Source organism: Alligator mississippiensis, chromosome 4 (assembly GCF_030867095.1).
Source record: "Alligator mississippiensis isolate rAllMis1 chromosome 4, rAllMis1, whole genome shotgun sequence".
Classification (NCBI taxonomy): Eukaryota; Metazoa; Chordata; order Crocodylia; family Alligatoridae; genus Alligator; species Alligator mississippiensis.
The window spans coordinates 170927040-170947272 of NC_081827.1; the positions used below are offsets into that span (position 1 = coordinate 170927040).

A 20233-nucleotide genomic window follows, 5' to 3' on the forward strand; every position below is an offset into this window, starting at 1 on the left:
CCCCCCACATCTTAGTGTCATCAGCAAATTTGAATAGGGTGCTTTTTACCCCCTCATCCAAGTCACTGATCGTATTTACAGGTCTCAAAAAACAAAGTAGAATCCTATTGTAACAAGGCATTGTTAAATAAAAATACCACTTTGTTTGGATTAGCATGATATACAGATCAAAGATATACCTAACTCTTATATCTCATTTCCCCAGTTTAAAAAAAAAATCCAATCAATTGGAGTAAAGGAAGAACATCCAAATACTTCAGGAAAAAAAACAAACAAACAAAAAAACCATGATTAGAAATAAATTTGGATTACAGAGAAATACTCACACATTCCCAGCTTCTTCTGAGACAGCCTCCACCCACACTGTGGACAGGGGAAAAATATGGTGCGTTGAGAACTGTAAGCAGGAAAAAAGGCAAAAATAAAAAAAGAAAAGAAACCTCACTGAGCATATGCCAGTTTCCCCCTTCCCAAATTCCTTGTAATATACCCTCTCCCCATCTGAGGATAGGATTGAGATAGATTTCAGTGAACCAATAATATTCAAACTACTGCTTCAAATACCCACAACAAACCAGGCCACAAATAAAGACCAGGGTGTACAAGTATTTTTGATGGTTGAAATAATCCACTGAATTAACCTTTGGAAAACAGGAAATATTTCTCCCTTTTTGGCATTGAATACCATTGTAAAGAACAGCATAAAAAAACCTAAATAAAGATAGAAATTAATCACATCCAAAAGTTGCCGGTCATTAAGCTGAGGTGGAAACATTTATGTTCTAGCATGTTCTCACCTGTGCATGGACCAGAGCATCATTAAAGAGGATGAACCAGTTCACTGAGAACCTTCCAGCATGCTGTAAAACCAGCCCCCGATTACTGCTTTCACAGATTAACCGACGTTCTGATTTCCTCAGGGAATCCTACAGTTAAGATCAGAAAGTGATCAAGTCATTCTTGATATTGAGGATGTTAGTTTACCATAAGTTAATTACAGCAATAGCCAAGTCTTTCTAAAATTAGAAGTGCTGTAGAAGATGAGAACAAGTCAGTGAAATGGAGGAAGAAAACAGTGACTTCAGAAACTAGGTTAATGGGAATCTGCAGTATGACACTAGTAGCAAATCAACTGACCGCTGTGAGCATACCGTCATTTTCCCAGGGAAGGTCTTCCAAAAGCTCAGTGTGTATTCTGCTTCTTTCCTTTTCCTCCCAAGGTGGATAGCAAGAGTCTCATAGCAAGAACTAGAATCCTGAAGCTTCTGGTATTCTGAAGATGTCTAATGGGGAAAAATAAACAAAACACCACACACATTGAGAGACACCAGAGTCCAATACCAATACTTTCATTACACCATCACAACATCTCCATCAGGTCACTAAAAGCAACACCAAAAGGTAGCCAGTCTGCTTTCTGTCACTTATGCAGTGTTGATGCAATGGAGTTCTCAATGAAAGATGTTCAAGGAATACTAAAAGCAGAGTGGTAAGTGTGTTCATAAAATTTATATGACTTCACTACCTGAGGCTCTTCATATAAATCAAAGAGCAGCATGCAACAAACAAGCTACTTCCAATTAAGTTTCAGAAGCACTGTAATACTGGGAAGAGATAAAGACATCTTACCACTTCAAAACAGGTAGCAAGCTTTAGCAAAACTCTAGCATAATTATGAAGTCTTCTGACTGGCAAGAAAAACAAGGTATTTAGCAGTTCTACCAACTGGATGCATTCTTCGTTAGTCTCAGACAGCTTCTGTAGCAGCTCCTCGTTTTTACTCAAGAAATCGCTAGAGGGGGAAAGAATGATAGGATAAAAGCCTTAGTAACACTTGGCATATAAGACTATAGCTCTTACTACAGAGTCCTCTTCTGGGTAATCATAAAAAAAAGACCAAAACAGGGAATATTTAAAAACAAATAAATAAACCAAAGAAGAGAACAGCATGAAGCATCAATTTCCACTATAATTTAAGAAAACATTATAAACATATTGGACTTAGTAAATTAATTAAGTATGCGCGAGCAATTTTTTTTCTGACACTAAACCCATTCTTCATTGAAGTGAGAGAGCCAAGGGAAGAGTTAACCTAGCTTCTTACTTGGAGAGTAATTTGTTGCTGTTATCATTAGATTCCCAACTGGTCAGGTGATATACGAGACAGAAAACGGTTTTGTACCCCCTATCAAAACAGTGTGCCTATAACGTTATCACCCAAAAAATCCCAATTTGTGCTTATGTTCCCCAGGCATATGTAGATAATATTTTGCCTCCCCTTGCTGTCCAAGCAGCAAGGTTTTATTGGCAGTATTTTTTTTTTACTGGACCTACTGTATGCTGGGAGAGGCACATTTGGGCATAAACAGACCTGAAGAAAAACCCTTTGCTTCTTACATTTCCTTAAGATCATCATGGCTACAACACTGTAACCTTCTTGCCCAGGGAGGTTAAACAATTTCCCCACCTCTACCGTTGAAGCAAGTTGCATCCTACTTCTAAAATAAATATGGAATCTGTATAATCTTTAGTCTGATTTCCCAAAGTAAAAAACTAATTTACTTCAGAGAAAAGGGAATCGATTTTAAAGACAATGCAATTGCAAGCAAAAGTTTTTTGGTGAGGAAACCCTACAACTCCCCAAAAACCCATATACAACCATGTTTGTATGACACGTCAAAGTAGTTTTCCATCTAGGAGCTATTTGAACTGGAAGCCCGAGAGGAACAAGAGCCTAGATGGCAGGCTACAGAGAACAAAGAATCAGCCTGGAGAACTGCACAGCAGGACTCCTTGAGTTCAATATGATTAATAAGATATTGCTTCACAAATATCAAATGAATATCTAGCCTAATTCTGCCCATGGGATTTAAGAACCCTCTTATTTAAGAAGCATTAAGGGGGGAAAAGCCTTCTTGGGAGAGAAAGCTGTTTTTCTTCAGCACAAGACTAACCATCTGGATAGTATACATTTTTAAAGTGCTTTGAGATCCTCTGTAGTAAAAAGACGTTAGGCCCCATAATTTTGCAGTAATGCTTGAGCAACAACCATATGATAGAAGTGTCTTATGACCATCTTATGACCCTTTTGTGTAAAGATCAGGAGGTCTAATGTCCAAGCTGTGGTTCTTACTGCTTGCCTTGCATTTTGAAATCATCTCTGTCCAGTGCCTTAAGGTTATGTTAAGATAAGAAGTTACTAAAGTTTAAACTAACTTTGTTGAAATTGCTCTTTTCTTCTGAGCATGCTGCAATTCTACCTTTGAGTGCGCACGTACTAACCCTGATAAGTCACATTAACCAATAACTAGTTAAGTACAGCCTACAAGATAAGACGTCACAATTAGGAACTGGTACTGCAGCCAATAAACTTTTAGTACGTCAAGACTCTGTTAAATGTAAGCTATAAAAATGTGATTCCAGGCCGGACTCATCGTCGGCCCTGATTTGAGCTCTCTGCTCCTCGGTCGAACTGTTTGCAAACAATAAACCTAGATGGACCCAGCCTGTATGTGTGACTCTTTCCTTGAGGGTAATTGAACAAGCCTCCAGGGGAACGAAACTAGCCGTTTTGGCAACAATTTGGCAAGCCAGCCAGGAGCCCTCTGGACTACTTCGGGGCACGACGAGATCGGCAAAGGGGAGTCGTGAAGTGGCCACCGGACTGATCTTGGAGTCCGTCACGACCCCTGGGTCCGCGAGTCGGGCACCTGAAAGGTCAAAGGCACTCCTTTGAACGAGTCACCCAGGCTGAGTGGGTCCGAAGAGACGGCGCCAGGGGTCCAGCAGAGTGAGTATTCGCTTTCCTTGTGTCAATTGAATGGTCTCTAAGGGAATTTGGGGAGCCCTGAGGATTTAAGTGTTGGTTTTGGTATCCAGCATATTGGTCTGGATTTTGGATCCGGGGAATCCCTTTAGAAAAATGAGCCGCTGACCAAGTCTGAGACTATAGCTGAGCCTAGCCGCACCGATTCTGCCCAACAAGGTAGAGTTGAACGCAAGGGGGCTCAGCTGAAACCTCGTGACTCAGCGGACAGGGACCTGAGTGCATTTGTATATTGGTCGACACAATGGGTTCGGGTAGCTCCCGAGAAGAAGATTCTGCTTCCCCATTAGGATGCATGCTGAGGAATTTTGGTAAATTTAAGGGAGACTATAGAATAGAAATGACAAAGGATGACTTGATTATATTTTGTCAGAAGGAATGGCCCACTTTCGGGGTTGGATGGCCGGAAGTTGGTTCTTACAATGTAAAATTAGCTAATGCAGTTTCAAATGTGATAACCCGGGACGGCCACCGGGATCAGTGGCCATATATAGATTGTTGGATAAGTGCTATAATGAATCCTGTTCCCCCATGGGTTCAGAAGTGTAAAAAGAAAATGTGTAAGATGTTATTGGCAAAAGACACTGGGAGAACAGCCCAAGTCCTTCCTGATTCTGGTAGTGAGGGAGATCTGATTCAGGGACCAGGACACAGAGTTAGAACACAGTCACCTGTCAGCCCCAGTTCCAGGAGTCAGGAGTCACCATCATCATCTCAGACGGACTCTAGCCCCAGCTCCAGGAATCATCACCATCATCCTCATCATTCCAAGAGGATCCTGACTTGTTGGGCAGGGAGAGGTCAGAAAGTCCCTCAGTAGCACCCCTAAGTAGCCTCAGGGTTTCAGGAGAAAAGAAGGGAAAAGACCCAGAGAATCTCCTACCAACAGCTCCCCCTTATGAGGAAACGGACAGCTTCCCAGAGGAGCTGGCTCAGCTCAAATCAGCGTTAAAGCTCATGGAATCCTGGCACGATAAAATCCCCCGGAGTTCCCGTAACAAGAACCCCAATTACACCAATTACAATTGTCCCATGAGACAAGTAGTGACTCCAGGAGAAGTGGGGGAACAACCTTCGTTTACGTACCCTTTCACACGTCAGATTTGTTTAATTGGAAGAATCAAAATCCTTCTTTTAGAGAAGACCCCGATAAGATGCAAAATCTGTTTCGGTCAGTAGGGCAAACCCACCGTCCTACCTGGGCTGATGTTCAAATGATGCTGCATACCCTCCTGACCTCTGAAGAAAGGCGGATGGTACAGGGAGTAGCGGATAAGATAGCTGAGGAGCGGGTAGTAGCCCCTGGAGGGGACCTGCATGCTGTATGTCCTATTGAAAGTCCCAACTGGGATAACGACTCAGAGGAAGGGAGAGATCTGAATCGTCAATATCTGGGGATTATAGTAGAAGCTCTGGGTAAGGCAGTACCACAGGTACCAAACCTCTCCAGGATATGCGAGGTCCGCCAAGGAAAGGATGAATCTCCCTCAGCCTTCCTCAAGCGGTTGTATGATGCCTTTAAGAAATTTAGTGAAATAAACCCTGAGGCTTCAGAAAATCACCGCATGGTGAATATGTTGTTTATTGGGCAGGCGGCCCCAGATATAAGGAAGAAGTTGCAAAAAGTTGAAGGAGGACCAGGGAAACCCCTTTCAGAGCTAGTGGAAATTGCGTATAAAGTCTATGGGAACCGGGATCAAATAGCAGAAAAGGAGGAGAAGTGTGGACAGAAGCAAATGGCCATGCTAGCAGCCGCCTTAAGCAAGAGTACTAATGGCAATGGAGGATGGAAAGGACAACCAGAGGGGGGGCAGAAGAAAGGAAGAGGTCGGCCGCAGCCGGATGAATGTGCATATTGCCGGGAAAAAGGACATTGGAAAAAAGATTGTCCTAAGCTACGGGATAAAAAGAGGGAAACCCAACGAGGGGACCGCCAGATGCTAGCGGAATCCTCGGGAGAAGATTCTAGCTGAAGGGTCCAGGGATTCAAGGCCACCGCCCTACGGGCAAACGCCTGGAAGGATCCCATGGTACAGATTAGGGTAGGTGGCAGAGATTATGAGGCCCTAGTGGATACTGGGGCCACCTTTTCAATGATTCCTGTGAAACCCCCTTTAGCTAAAGGAAGCGGAAAGTATGTAATGGTAGAAGGGATAGAGGGAAGACGGATCAGATTGCCTGTATATAAGCCCCTCCTCACGAAGACTGGGAATAATAAACTGTAGCATGCATTTGTAGTATCACCTGCCTGCCCAGTAGCACTATTGGGACGGGATTTGCTAACAAAACTGCAAGCGGAAATCTTCTTCCGTGAAGATCAAATCGTAGTGCAATTACCGGTAAAGCAAGGCTCAAACTACCAGATGGCTTTACGGACAGTTGAGACAAGATCAGAACCCAAAGGGATTGAGATTTTAGAAAATGTGGATCCCTGTGTATGGGTAGACGGAACTCCTGCCCGAGCAAAATATGTACACCCTGTAAAAATTCCCCTGAGGGAAGGAGAAGGTCCTGTGTGTGTCAAACAATATCCTCTGAAGAAAGCCACTCGAATAGGCTTGAAGCCACTAATTGAAAAAATTTAAGAGGTATGGGTGGTTAATAGAGGGATCATCCCCCTTTAACACCCCAATCTTGGGTGTACCCAAAGCAGATGGAATCTCTTTTAGGCTGGTACAAGACTTAAGGGCCATAAACAAAAAGATTTTAGTGGACCACCATACAGTCCCAAATCCCCACACCATCTTAACCCAGGTTCCAGCGGATGCTGAGGTATTCTCTGTGCTAGATTTAAAAGATGCTTTCTTCTCTATTCCACTACATGAATATAGTCAGAAATTGTTTGCCTTTGAATGGGATGGGAGCTGACATGGAGATACACACTCCACATGGGGTTCCCCAGATTCTCGGAGGAGAAGGAGGGAAATTTTTGAACCCCTCCAGACAATCGAGATATGAAATCTTTCTTTTATCTAATCCAGGTCTTACCTTCAAGCACACCACTGCCTTAAATCCAGCGACTCTACTGCCGGAGACAGGGCCTCCGGGTCATGATTGTTTAGAAGTATTGACACAGACAGCACTAATTCGCCCTGATTTGAACAATGACCCAATTGAGAACCCGGAGGAGGAATTCTTTGTAGATGGTTTGAGCAGTGTGATACAGGGTGTGCGATATACCGGATGTGCTGTGGTGACATTGACAGAAACGGTATGGAAAGAAAAGCTCCCTGCGACATGGTCAGCACAGGCAGCGGAGCTCATGGCCCTAACTTGTGCACTAGAATTGGGAAAAGATAAAAGGGTAAACATTTTTACAGACTCACGTTATGCCTTTGCCACTGTTCATGCCCATGGGTTGTTGTGGAAAGAGCGGGGATTCATCATGGCCTCTGGACAAAAGATTGCCAATGGCCCACAAATAATAATGTTATTGGAAGCCCTCCGGCTACCAAAGGAGGTGGCCGTGGTACATGTAAGAGCCCATGGCAAGGCTGCAGATGAATGCCAGAAAAGGGGAAATGCAAAGGCTGACATGGCAGCTAAAGAGGCAGCACAAACAGGAGGAGAGGCAGCGTTCCAGGGCACGGCCCATGAAGTGTCTTCCTATTTAGAAAATTGTGAAGTAAAATATGGTCCAGGGTCAGATAAGCTAGCCGCTGAACTCAAGGCTAGTAAAAATTCACAGGGATGGTGGATCGTACCGGGAGAGAAAGTGTTGATACCTCGAGCCCTGCTGGGAGAGATACTCCACCGATTGCATTCTTCCACTCACATGGGAAGCACAGCAATGGGAGATTTGTTGACTCGTCAAATGGTAGCCCCCGGACTTTATTTGGATGCCCAGAGAGCGGTCTCTCAGTGTCCGACTTGCCAGAAGGTGAATCCAAAATCTGCCAGACCACCAGCTCCCATGGGAGGAAGACCGTGGGCTCAATATCCTGGACAAGCTTGGCAGATTGATTTTGCTGAACTTCCTAGATCCGGCCGATACCATTACCTGTTGGTACTAGTTGACCAGTTAACTGGGTGGGTGGAAGCGTACCCCACGAGAACACCTATCGCATCTACAGTAGCACAGGTGCTACTCCACAAGATAATACCCAGATTTCTGTTACCCGAGTCTATTGAGTCAGATCAAGGCAGTCATTTCGTGGGGAAAATAGTACAGGAAGTGTCCAAAGCTTTAGATATCACTTGGAAACTCCATGCTCCATGGAGACCCCAGAGTTCAGGCCAGGTGGAATGCATGAATAGGACACTGAAGGCTATGTTGACAAAAATTTGTATTGAGGCTCATTTGAAATGGCCACAGGCACTCCCACTGGCTTTAACTCGTATTCGTAGTACACCACATAGGGGAATTAAATTATCACCTTTTGAATTGATGTTTGGTATGCCTCCCAGGGTCTTGCCAGCAGGATGGAGGGAACTAGTTACTGTAGAACTTGGTAAATCTGAAATTTGGAAACACGTTATTGCCTTGCAGTCTGTTTTGTCTTCTCTACACAGGTTTGCTGCATCCTTCCAGAGCCTTCCGCTTGATGCACCAGCCCACAACTTCAAACTGGGTGACCAGGTCCTGGTACAGAAGTGGAAAAAAGATCCTCTTGCAGAAAAGTGGGAAGGACCCTATCAGGTGTTGCTGACTACGCACACGGCTGTCCGCTTATCAAACAGCGACAAGTGGACCCACTATTCAAGAGTGAAGCCTTTTCATCCAGAGGACACCAACTCCCAGGGTGTGGTCACTCCGGAAGCTGACAACACCCGGGAACAAGAAGCTGACAAGTGGACAAGTGAACCAGTAGGAGATCTGAAGTTACGTTTACACAAATGTGGACTCTAATCTATTTTTTTGGCTACCGTGCATCATGACCCTTCTGAGACGGACCGTTCGATCAGTTGTTAACCGTGAAATGTTTGTACACTATCAGAAATTGGCTATTGCAGACACTTATTAAAAATTTAGAGTAAGAAAGCATCTGAGGGGGGAGTTGTAGTAAAAAAGACGTTAGCCCCCATAATTTTGCAGTAATGCTTGAGCAACAACCATATGATAGAAGTGTCTTATGACCATCTTATGACCCTTTTGTGTAAAGATCAGGAGGTCTAATGTCCAAGCTATGGTTCTTACTGCTTGCCTTGCATTTTGAAATCATCTCTGTCCAGTGCCTTAAGGTTACGTTAAGATAAGAAGTTACTAAAGTTTAACTAACTTTGTTGAAATTGCTCTTTTCTTCTGAGCATGCTGCAATTCTACCTTTGAGTGCGCACGTACTAACCCTGATAAGTCACATTAACCAATAACTAGTTAAGTACAGCCTACAAGATAAGACGTCACAATTAGGAACTGGTACTGCAGCCAATAAACTTCTAGTACGTCAAGACTCTGTTGAATATAAGCTATAAAAATGTGATTCCAGGCCGGACTCATCGGCGGCCCTGATTTGAGCTCTCTGCTCCTCGGTCGAACTGTTTGCAAACAATAAACCTAGATGGACCCAGCCTGTATGTGTGACTCTTTCCTTGAGGGTAATTGAACAAGCCTCCAGGGGAACGAAACTAGCCGTTTTGGCAACACTCTCACAGAAAGCATTCTAGACATTAAATGACAAAGCCATCATAACCACAGGTCTTGCCTATTTTCTCAAAGGATATACCCAAAAAAGCCTACCAACAATAGGGATTTCTAGTGAGAATTTTGCTTTTGTGAAAGGTTGGATTATATCTAATGAGTTTGTATCAGGAAATATTCATGGACTGGCTTACATTATTAAATATCAATTGAGACAATATCTGACAGAAGCTCTAACAGAATGATTTATTCTAAACATCAGGTTATTATCTGTACAGAATGCCTTTTGCTTTTCCTTACAAGTCTTAGAGCGAAAGTTCTGAAAAAACCCTAAAAATCCCAAACAAAAAACCCCACAACTTTTCTCCTTGAAAATTTCAAAACCTAAAAAATAAATAAATAAATAAATAAAAAGGTGCTAGCAATTTAAAGAGTTTCTAGCAACAGTATGAGAAACTGTCACTATTCAGTGACACTACATGAAGAATTCAGTATCTGCAGTTCCAATATTAAAAATTATCAGGGTCTGTTATGGACCTACTGCTGTTCCCCAGTTTTAGGTCTGGTTTATTTAGGATGAAGAGCTGCAAATCAAGGAGGAAAACTCTTCCTTTTCCATGGTGGGACTTCATGTTTAGCAAGTAGCATCTTTCCTCAGTTACACCCACAAATTCTTTACCTTGGTTCCACAGTGCTTCAAACAATGCAACACAGTGACATGGTTTATGACATGCTTCAAAGAGGCCAAACAACTGCAGGAAGTAACTCCCACATTGCAAGGCGAGACAACACTGGCTGATAAATTCCCAAATTGCAATATTTAAGAGAATGCAGATGCAGAAAAATGTAATGCATCAGTGAATCCCAATCTATAATTTACAGGCTGCTGATGGTCCCAGGATTACACAAATACTCCTTTTCAGTTAAAACCTTGATAAAGGTGTACAGTGGTACATAGGAACTGGGAGGTAAGGATGTAAATATAATTTAAAAAAATATCTATTTAACCTCCTGCAATTATAATTGGTTAAATGGTTAACAGTAGCTCAGATATGGCTGCTGCCAGGAGCCACTCCCGCAAAGGGGGTAGGGAGGCAGTGGTGGCAAACACCAAGCACAGCACCCATGAAGCCAGGGGTGGCAGCTGCAGGCAAGGGGCTTTCCATTGGGAAGAAGGAAGCACCTGTGAATGAGCAGCTAATTGCTTAACTGATGTGTCATTAGGCTGTCAGTCATTTTCCTCTTTAACCTCACAGGCTATGGGTACTAGGTCCCAACTCTTCTGTTCCCCTTGCTATTCCCTCCTTCCTGCTCTGCTGCCTTCCTGTTCTTGAGACACTGCACCATTTCCTTTACCCACTGGACTGTGCCTTGTGCTAAATGTTAACTGATAATACATTAGCATTATAAACATACTTATCATTTCAATGTTTAACCTTTCACATCCCTACTGGGAGGCCAAAGAGCTTGGGAACTTTCTCGTTTCCCAGTCAGTGTAGTATTAATCACGAAAGCAATTTTAATCACTACTTAACAGGTTTTAGTATCGAGATCACGTATGAAATTGAAAGAAAAAAAAATTATACCTACATGCAAGTGGAGTTAGGAAAAATCCTTTGCACATTTTTCATGCGTCTGCATATTATCTCTCTCTCTCAACTCTAAAGTTGAATTATGTCAGCAAAAATCCATAAATATTAGGAAAAAGATTTACTTACACGGCTGGTTTTGCAAGTAGTGCGAATCCTCCCATCACCACAAAGTTTGTTACAGATGTGCAATACCTAAGGCAGCAAGGGGTGAGGGGGGGGGGAAGAAAAGCTCATTTCAAATTGAAAGCCACCTCCTAAACTCACAAGAAGCATCAATGCATCTCAGAAGTTTGCCAAACAGAAATAAAAGATTTTTAGGACTTATTAACAAAATATTACAGTTGTTGAAGGGTAATGTTTCCCAATAGATTAACATACATTATTACTTGCACATTTAAATTCTTAATACAAAACTGACATCAAGATTCCATAACATAAAGTGTGACCATCATGTATACCATAGCTATTTAAAAGCAACTCATCTGCACCAATTTGGAAATTTGGTATTTGAACTTTCTAATGTTTATACACTCATTAAATGGTTATCTGGTACTAAAAATGCTTTGTTTTCATTTCTCATGAATTACTTATGAAAGAGATAGGAATCCTTCTTCCTTGTCATTTCAATTGCTACCTTGACTGAAGTTATATGAATAAGCCTTCCTCCACCTACTACTTGCCAAGGGAACTGATTTTCCAAAACCTGAAGCAGAGAAATTCTCTTTTCCATTTTATTTAAAGGCAATGAACTTACAGAAAAACTATTATGATTTAAGAAGAACATGTGAAAGAAGTGCCGAGCTAAGAATATTTTCTGCAGTGTGGGTCTGAGTTTTCCCATCCTGGGCAAAATGAAACACTTTGGCAGTATAGCTGTATACACACCAAGGAATACTTCACCATTATCCTATGTTGGTAAAGTGCTCAGTGCAACATAGACAGTACTCTCTTCTCCACCTGCTGCAGGAGAGGCAAGGCAGGCCACAGAAGCATTGCTTGTAATCAGACATTTTGCCAAAAATGCACCTTTGCTCTGTGGTTATACAAAAGCTTTCAAACTACCCGATTTACTAATAATCAGAGAGACCAATGGGAAATCAGTTTTTACTCCAGGGCTTGGACTAGTTAAGAAAGGGAGAGATCATCTCGATCTGATGATGCTTTGAGCACTTTAAAAAGCCCACACACACTAGTGGATGCACAGACACTGGTGGCTTGAGTGGAAGGGAAAGGGGAATGGGGAGATGTATAAATATGTACTCTCCAGAAGAAGTGTGTAATGGCACACAAGGACAGTCAAGGCTCTTTGAGTAAGTGTGATCTCTCTTTTATTATACCAAGCAGTTGGAAAAAAGTTATTGGCAAGCTTTCAGGTGCAGTCACCCCCTTCTTCAGGCATAGGAAGTATCTGCTGCTCTGAGACTCCAAAAATGAGAGAAGTTAAAGAGGTGTAGCAGGATGTCAGTGAGAATGTAAATAGGTAGAAATTTAGAAAGCCAAAAAAGGTAAAAGCAGAGAGGGGAGGGGGAAGAAAGCAGGGGTGGGGGGGAAGGCTAAGAAGGGAGACATTACAGCAATAGAATACAAAAGGTAGAAAAAAAGGCTGTCAGTGAAAAAGGAAATAGTTGGAGATCAGGAAAACAGGAATGAGAGAAGCTCAAAGTGTGAGAGGATGTAGTGAAAATATTAATAGGTAAAAAGGAAAAAAAACAAAAAAACAAAAAAAGGTACAGTAGGGGAGGGAGGAGGAAGAAAGCAGGGGGGGAAAAAAGGTCAAAGGGAAGCACTACAGTGGTAATGATACAAGGTAAGAAAGAGGCTCTCAGTGAAGAAGGAAATAGCAGGAAATCAGGGACACAAAGGGCAAAACAGTGGAGGGGAAGAAAAGATGGGGGGAAAAAGGAGAAGGTAAGAAAAAGTCAGGTCAGGCAAGTACCTAGTGAATCAGATATCAGGCAGGTTGTAATGTGTCATAAAACCAATGTCTATATCAAGTTCATCCTTTTTTGTATCCTGCCACACTTTTAGCTTCTCTCATTTCTTGTAGTCTCAGAACAGCGGAAACTCTATGCCTGAAGAAGAGTGACTGCGCCCGAAAGCTTACCAAGAACTTTTTTCCAACTACTCAGTCAGTCTAATAAAAGATAATCGCATCTACTCAAAGAATCTTACCTGCCTATGTCCTTAAACCAACACAGCTACAACCAAAAACCCACCTAATGGCACACAAGGGATGTTAATCATGTTCTTTACTGCAATACTAAAAAGAGATACTCGGACAAGATGTTGAGAAAGTACACAGAGATGTAAAGTAATAAAGGGGTGAAAAGAGCAAGCTGTTAGAGCAGCAACAGGCAGATGGTGAACCAGGACAAGACAGCCTGGATAACATAAGAACAAGACTAACCCAATCAAAAACACCTTCCTTCCCTAACCAATAGCAAGAATCAGAGCCAAATCAAAGAAAAATAAAACATGGAACAGTAGGACATAGCAAGAAAGGAAGATTGTATCCATCTGCAACTCTAAACAATTATTGTTATGTACCTATATGTTGGGGAGCAGGGCATTGGGTAGGTAAGCATTTTTTGCTAAGTAAAAGATATTTGTAGGGAGACTGTCAGTTCAGTTCATTAGAGGCCAAGCAAGTCTTTAATTACCAGGATGAAGATGTCATTTATGTCTCTGCAACCTTCTCAAGAAAAACAGAATACTAAGCTAGTTTTCCAATTATTGTTTTTTGTTTAAAATGCATTAATTGTTTGTATGAATACAGAGCTTATGAAAATGACAACTGACAGCCCTACAGACAAAACGGGGAGGGGCAGGGGAGGAGAAGAGTGTCTGTGAACAAACCAAACCCAAACCACATTTTACATGGCGATTCCAAAGAGAGGCTAAGGTCAATTGGTAAGGCAGACTGCAACAATGGTACGGTCTCCCATACTGCAATTTAGAGTAAATACACTTGTAACAAGCCTATGAACTATTTCGGGTTTGAATTCACATTCCCCTAAACAATATAAGAATCACTAAGCAATTTAAAAAAGTTCAGACTGGAACCATACTAACTTCATGTTATTTTACAGTGCACAAGTTAAGAATAGCAGAGAATCAGGCTAATACCACCATAATTCTATGGTGTTAGTAGAGGATGCATTTTCTAGACACTTACCTGCAATCTATAATCTCATGATGTTTTTCCCTTATGTTATACAAATGCTGAATTGCAGCACACTAAAGTATAAGTGCAATACTCAAGAGAGGACTACTGATATTCAAATGGATGCAAATTTCTTCCCAGTATAAAATATAAGTCAAACCATTTGATTGCTGAGTTTAGGATCCTGGGGTCAAAACTAGCTTGAAGTAATGCAAAGCAACTTCCACTAGATTGACTATGGATGAGGCAATACAAATATGGGCACTGGTAAACATTCACTACAGATCTCACGTGAGAATAACCAGTATGAATTGGTGCTCCATACAGTTAACCTGACTGTCTTTTACTAACAAACTAAAATTGATTAGGCATGGTTATCTGGAGTTAAGTATTTTTGTTATTAAACAACAAATGTACTTAGTACAAAAATCAGCCAAATGTCAACAATGTATAGCTCCTTTGACCTGTACAAAAAATCATATTCTTTAGTAGGTCTCTCTCCAGGGGTGGACCCCTGCACAAATTGGTAAGTAGACTGGAAGTTTCATTAAGACCAGGATGTTCCTTCTAACAAGAAAAAAAACTCCCCTGGCTGGGGCATGTTTCCTCTGGAAGAAACTGAAAGCCTACCTGTACACTCACAATTTCTACCAGAAGAGCAGAGATTCTCCTAGTAGAAACTAACACTTCTATGTTGCCTGTAACCATCTTTAGTCATATATGGATACTATAAATAACTGATAAAAAAGAAAGGTAGGCTAAGTACATTTAATGCTGGAAGTCAGAAAGGCTCTAGCTGTCAGATATTAAATAACTATTTGTACACATTTTATACAATGGTGCTCAACCTCCAACCCATGGAAAGGCATCATCCAGCTTGTGAGGCTGACTAGGGATTGGGAAATTTGGTGGCAGGGGAGCAATGGTGGCAATACAATTTCCACAGCTCTGAAAGCTGTGCAGGGCTGGTACACTGACCCTACATTGGATCTGGCCCACAGACCAATTCTGTAACACGTGCAGCCTCTGGGGCCAGAAAGTTGAGCACCACTGTTGTAATAAAATTATGCTCATGCCTGGTATCTTATACAGTTGTATGAGATGCCTGAAACCAAATCAACTCCAAAAAGGAGCTTTTCAGATTAGACTGTAAGAGTCACTGCAGTATAATGATCTGTATTACACTGTGGTCAAAGATTAATTGTTCTTTAACGGATTTTTTTCAGTGTTTTTTCTTTCTACAGCTATGTGCAGCAGGCAATCAGGGATTAGTATGGAGTCAACCACTAGAAATAATGCAACACGTCAGAAGTTCCCAATTCACTCTATAAACTAACAGCTTGAACCATCATTTAGAGGAGGGGTAGAACATTTTAATAAAATATGATATTTTGAGTTGTAGTGCAAGATAGTAATTTGCCTAACATTAGCATGATACGTGGCAACTGAGGTTTCCTTATGCCAGTCTCCCCATGAACTATTCTCTTTCAACGAACAGCACTACTGTTTGGCAGAATAACCATGAAAAAGAATTGGATACTTGCTCAGTGTAACTATCCAAGAAGAGACTCGAATGCTTTAGGATAGCCAAGTTCCTTGCTTCCTTTATCCCATGAAGAAAGCTACTCAGAGAAGCTCCATGTTGACCGATTAGGTAACACAGCTTACTGAACCGGCTTGCCATATCCTGCAACAACTGGATAGTTGTTGCATTGCCCAAGTTATCTGTAACAGACCAGACAAAAGATCGCACTTACAAAAGATCGGTTATTAATAAGTATTAGTCCATCTGACTACCCAAATGAGTTAATCAGCTATTTCAATGAATATCGCTGCCCAGTAAACAAATAATCAGACTAACTAAGGTTTATCATTCATGTAATTACTTCAGCTCAAATCGTAATATTTACACTGGAAGCAGAAAAAAAGGACATTGAAATGCAGTTATATTCACTAACTTAACAAAAATTAGTGAGGCATTGCATCTTTAAAAGACTTGTAGAAACTTCATTGCAGCAATTTGGGGTAGTAAGGACGTAGCAACTGTTTTAAGGAATTTATTTACCCAAACCTAGAAGGGGTCTGAGGACTTGAGATTTGATTTCACTCAGTTTGAAATAGAACCTTCTCTCTGTAGAAGCCAATTCATGAAGGCTGGCGATGTATCCCATAATGTTTTTGTCCACCAACACCAAACAGTTGCTCCCCCCTGCGGTCACATTGCTTATGTACCCTAGCTGAGGGGAAAAGAAAAAGCAGCTTTAATATTCACAGCACAAAGTATTAGCATGCTCTGGTGATTAGCATAGTATAAACTAAGCTACTCTGACAGAGCAGATTCTTTATTGATATCAAGTGACTTGATGGCCAAGAATACACCTAACAGAGAAATGGCCTGTTATTTAACACTGTCAGCTGTGTTCTTCTTCCTCCCCACTCATCCATCCTAGCAGTCGACCCATTTTTAAAACTGGCCAACAGAAGAATGATGGAAGGAAGAAATGAGAAATATGTACAAAACACTGATTGTCAACCACCCTTTGGTATCCTAGTAACAACAGTGGCTAAAAGACCCTCTCAAATGAGGTTGCAACCCTAATTCACACAGAAGAATAATCATGGATTTAACCAGCAACAGAACATTTCTTTCTTTTCTCTTATGAATAGGTTGGCTGGTGTGTGTGGTACGTATCAGGCTAAGAAAGATTAAAATTCAATATTTAGGAAGCACTTAAATAATAAATGCTCTGAAAGAATGAATTAAGGGAGCAAATCAGCCTGCAAGACAAAGTTTATTAATAGAGTAGTGCAATAGTCTCATCTTTAATGAAATATCTACACCAACTTGTTATGAAGACTGAAAAATGACTCCTACACTACCATCTCACACTTGTCAGAAGCAAGATTAGTTACCGACAACCCACCTTGGAGCTACCTCATTGCTAGGTCAGATTCCAAAACAACACATTACAAGACAGTATTTTAGAAGTCTACTTTTAATTCTGTTTTCAGTAAGGAGAAGGTCTCCTTAAGGACACCAAAGAGTCTCTAGGAAGTTCCAGCAGCCAATCAAAGAACCAGTGCTCACCTTACTGCAACCTAGCAACAGAGTAGGACTCCTAGTGCAGCTGTTTTCAGGCAAATTATTGTCCGTGATCTCCTCTCGACCACTGTAATATAATCCAGGCTGGAAGTCCTCCCCATCCACCAAGAAAAGGGAATAATCTGCTCCTGCTGCTACACTCCATACTCCAGCATCGCATACCTGGAGTTTGAAAGAAGAAAGTGTCATAAACCAAACAAAGGAGAAAAGTCATCTTTCTTGACTCTCCCCCACAGTCTGCTCATACCAGAAGGAGGTCTGACTACCAGTAAGCATACTGCATGGACTGATATTCTGTCAACAGATGTCTCTCTCCTCAGCAAGTAAAACTATTTCTGTTTCAATCTTTCTCTTCAAGGGCTGATCTTCTGCTTTGTTCCAAACTGCTATTTTTTTTTTTTTAAATAATCCAGACATGCATGAAGACAGTTGTACTATTGACCCCCACCCATTTATCTTGGAATTCCACAAGTTTAGGAGATAACAGCGGTTTAGTAAAGTCTTAATTAGCATGAGCACTGTGGAGCTTCCCTGGCGAACATCAGGAGTAAACTGACTGAACTGAAACTTACCGAGGAACATATATTGTGATGAATAGGTTATTTATACCAAACCAAAACAGAGTCAATTCCTAAAAGGCTTGATTAAGGTTTCAAAAAAACGCATACGAGTGACCAACATGATAACTACTGTTTACAAAAGCAAAAAAACCAGCTTTGATTAGGGTTATTTTTTTGAGAAATACAGGGACCATGAACTGTAAAGCTGGGGAAAGGAGAAGTGGAAGGCTGGCAGCTGAACTTGGGCAGGGAAAGTCTGAGATAGCCGACTCAGATTTGTTTCTAAATCCAGTTTTTACAAGAAACTTAAAATTAGTTTCCAAGCAAGTTGGAAACAACTGTTTGTAAACCCCCCCCCCCAAAAACCATAAACCCCAAAACAGATCCCCCTGTGCATCAAGAAGCTCAGTGACAAGCAGAAGGGAATCCTTCTTGGATAGACAATACACAGAGGGGAAGTTAATTACATTGTTTATTAATTGTTTTTATATATTCTTCATTTTTAATAATTTAACACTTCCCTCCAGTAACCGATTACTTATTTAAAGTAAACTGTCAGCTTAAAAATTGTGAGGAGAGTTTGCTATGTTGGAGATGCCCACTACCACATTTTTTTGGTTATTTTACTAAAATTGAAGGACAGAGGTCAATCTTAAAAAAAAAAAAAAAAAAAAAAAAAAAAAAAAAAAAAAAAAAGAGGGGTGGGGTGCGGGGGGTCATTACTACAGAGGATCTTCTGGGAGTAAACAAATGGACACCAGAAATAGGAAAGAAGTACCTTTGCAAGACGAGGGACTGTGGTTGGAGAATTCAAATGACCTAGCTGGCAAGAAGTGTTGCTACCCCACGAATACACCTGTGCAAAACCATGGGAAGAGAAAAAAGAATGAATAGCTAGTGCACACAGAATTCGGATTACTAAATCCATGTTACTAGACAACATATATATGTTGTGGATGCACGCATACCTATATGTATGGTATTACTATAGGAAAAAATAGTTAGAGGTCTATTTGGGGAGCAACTGAAGACAGGTTTTGAGAAGCAGGTTAAGAAATATTTCCACAACTGTACTCTTTCTGTGTATTTACATTCTCTCTAGGATACAGAAAAAACAGTGAGGGCAAATATTCACAGAAAAATGAACAAAGAGTTGAGCATGTTTTTCTTTTTAAAGTATCATGCATGCTATTAGACACTTTCTCCTTCCAACCCAGAAAACAGCAAATAAGTCAGCTACATTTCAAATGACCAGTAAGCAACCATTACCCTTGTACCTGGGATTTGGCAGTAAGTGCCAAAGAATGATGGCCACCAGCAGACAGCTGAATCACTTCTTTACTATCTAGACTTTTTACACATAGTGGCTGAAGCCTGTTAATCCAAGAAAACAGGAAAAAAAAAAAAAAAAAAAAATCAGGGTACTCTCAACAAGAAGCCATAACCAGCATATTACATTTGCTTTGTTTTAAAGTTACACCACAATATCAGTGGTCACAAAGATCTTCAGCAGCAAACACGAATAATTATCAGTAAAAAAAAATTATTGAAGGTGTTTATATAAAACTGAAACTTGGTAACTGAGCTTGGGCAAAATTCTAATTTCAAAGTCAATGGGAGATTTGCTGTAGATATATGGGATACAGAAACTTGCCACCAAGATCTTACCTTGGCAAAATATCACCATGTCCTAACTGTCCTTCCTTTCCTTTCCCCCAGCTCCACACCTCAGTTCTTAAAGATGGAAGAAGTGCATCAGCCTCACCACTATAGGTTGGGGTAAGAGCCACTGTTCTCATTTTTGCTCGTCCCACCTTCCTTAGGAGCCTTGGAGAAACTAGAAACAACCCAGGGGAAAACCAGAATCAAATATATATATATATTTTTTTTTTTAAAGAAAGAAAAGAAACCTTCCATTACCATCCCCACCTCCCATACACAGAAACTCGAGTTAAAAAAAAAAAGTCAGTTAAATCCTAATTCTAGATCAAATACATCATTTATATTAGAACAGTAAGTGTTATGCAATATGGACAACATTTGAATTGATTGATAAAGCTGTCTTAATTAAGATTTAGTGATGCTGGAGAAGAAAAAAGGTTTGATGCTGATATAAAAGCAGCAGTATGTGCACTGACAGATTGAAATTTGTTCTACCCATTGTTTCCTCTTTGATAGCAGCAAATGCAAGCTATGAATTTACATTAATGTGAATAATGATCTTGCTGCTAATAAAGTTAAAGTACCCTGTAGCCATTATACCCATTCAAAGAAATTTTCAATCAGCTCAGACATCATCATGTCACCAAAATCAACTTTACTATGCCTTCCTATGGCAACCCCTGGCAGTCGAGGATGATCATTTCCCATAATTGTATTATCTGTGTGTCCTATGGGTACCATGGGTATGT

The 20233-nt window shown here is 40.9% G+C and overlaps 1 protein-coding gene across 1 annotated transcript in view; it reads right to left on the bottom strand.

The window, feature by feature from the left end:
• ALS2 (alsin Rho guanine nucleotide exchange factor ALS2) overlaps positions 1-20233 on the bottom strand; it is a 58362-nt gene that overhangs the window by 20949 nt on the left and 17180 nt on the right. Inside the window, exons 6-16 of the mRNA XM_014594185.3 lie at positions 19491-19659; positions 19100-19196; positions 18601-18678; positions 17248-17424; positions 16225-16396; positions 15704-15884; positions 11123-11188; positions 1630-1792; positions 1152-1283; positions 798-926; positions 327-397 (exon numbers count right to left, since the gene is read on the bottom strand). Of these exons, the coding sequence (XP_014449671.1) occupies positions 327-397; positions 798-926; positions 1152-1283; positions 1630-1792; positions 11123-11188; positions 15704-15884; positions 16225-16396; positions 17248-17424; positions 18601-18678; positions 19100-19196; positions 19491-19659 (1435 nt within the window). The remainder of the gene's footprint in view (positions 1-326; positions 398-797; positions 927-1151; positions 1284-1629; positions 1793-11122; positions 11189-15703; positions 15885-16224; positions 16397-17247; positions 17425-18600; positions 18679-19099; positions 19197-19490; positions 19660-20233) is intronic.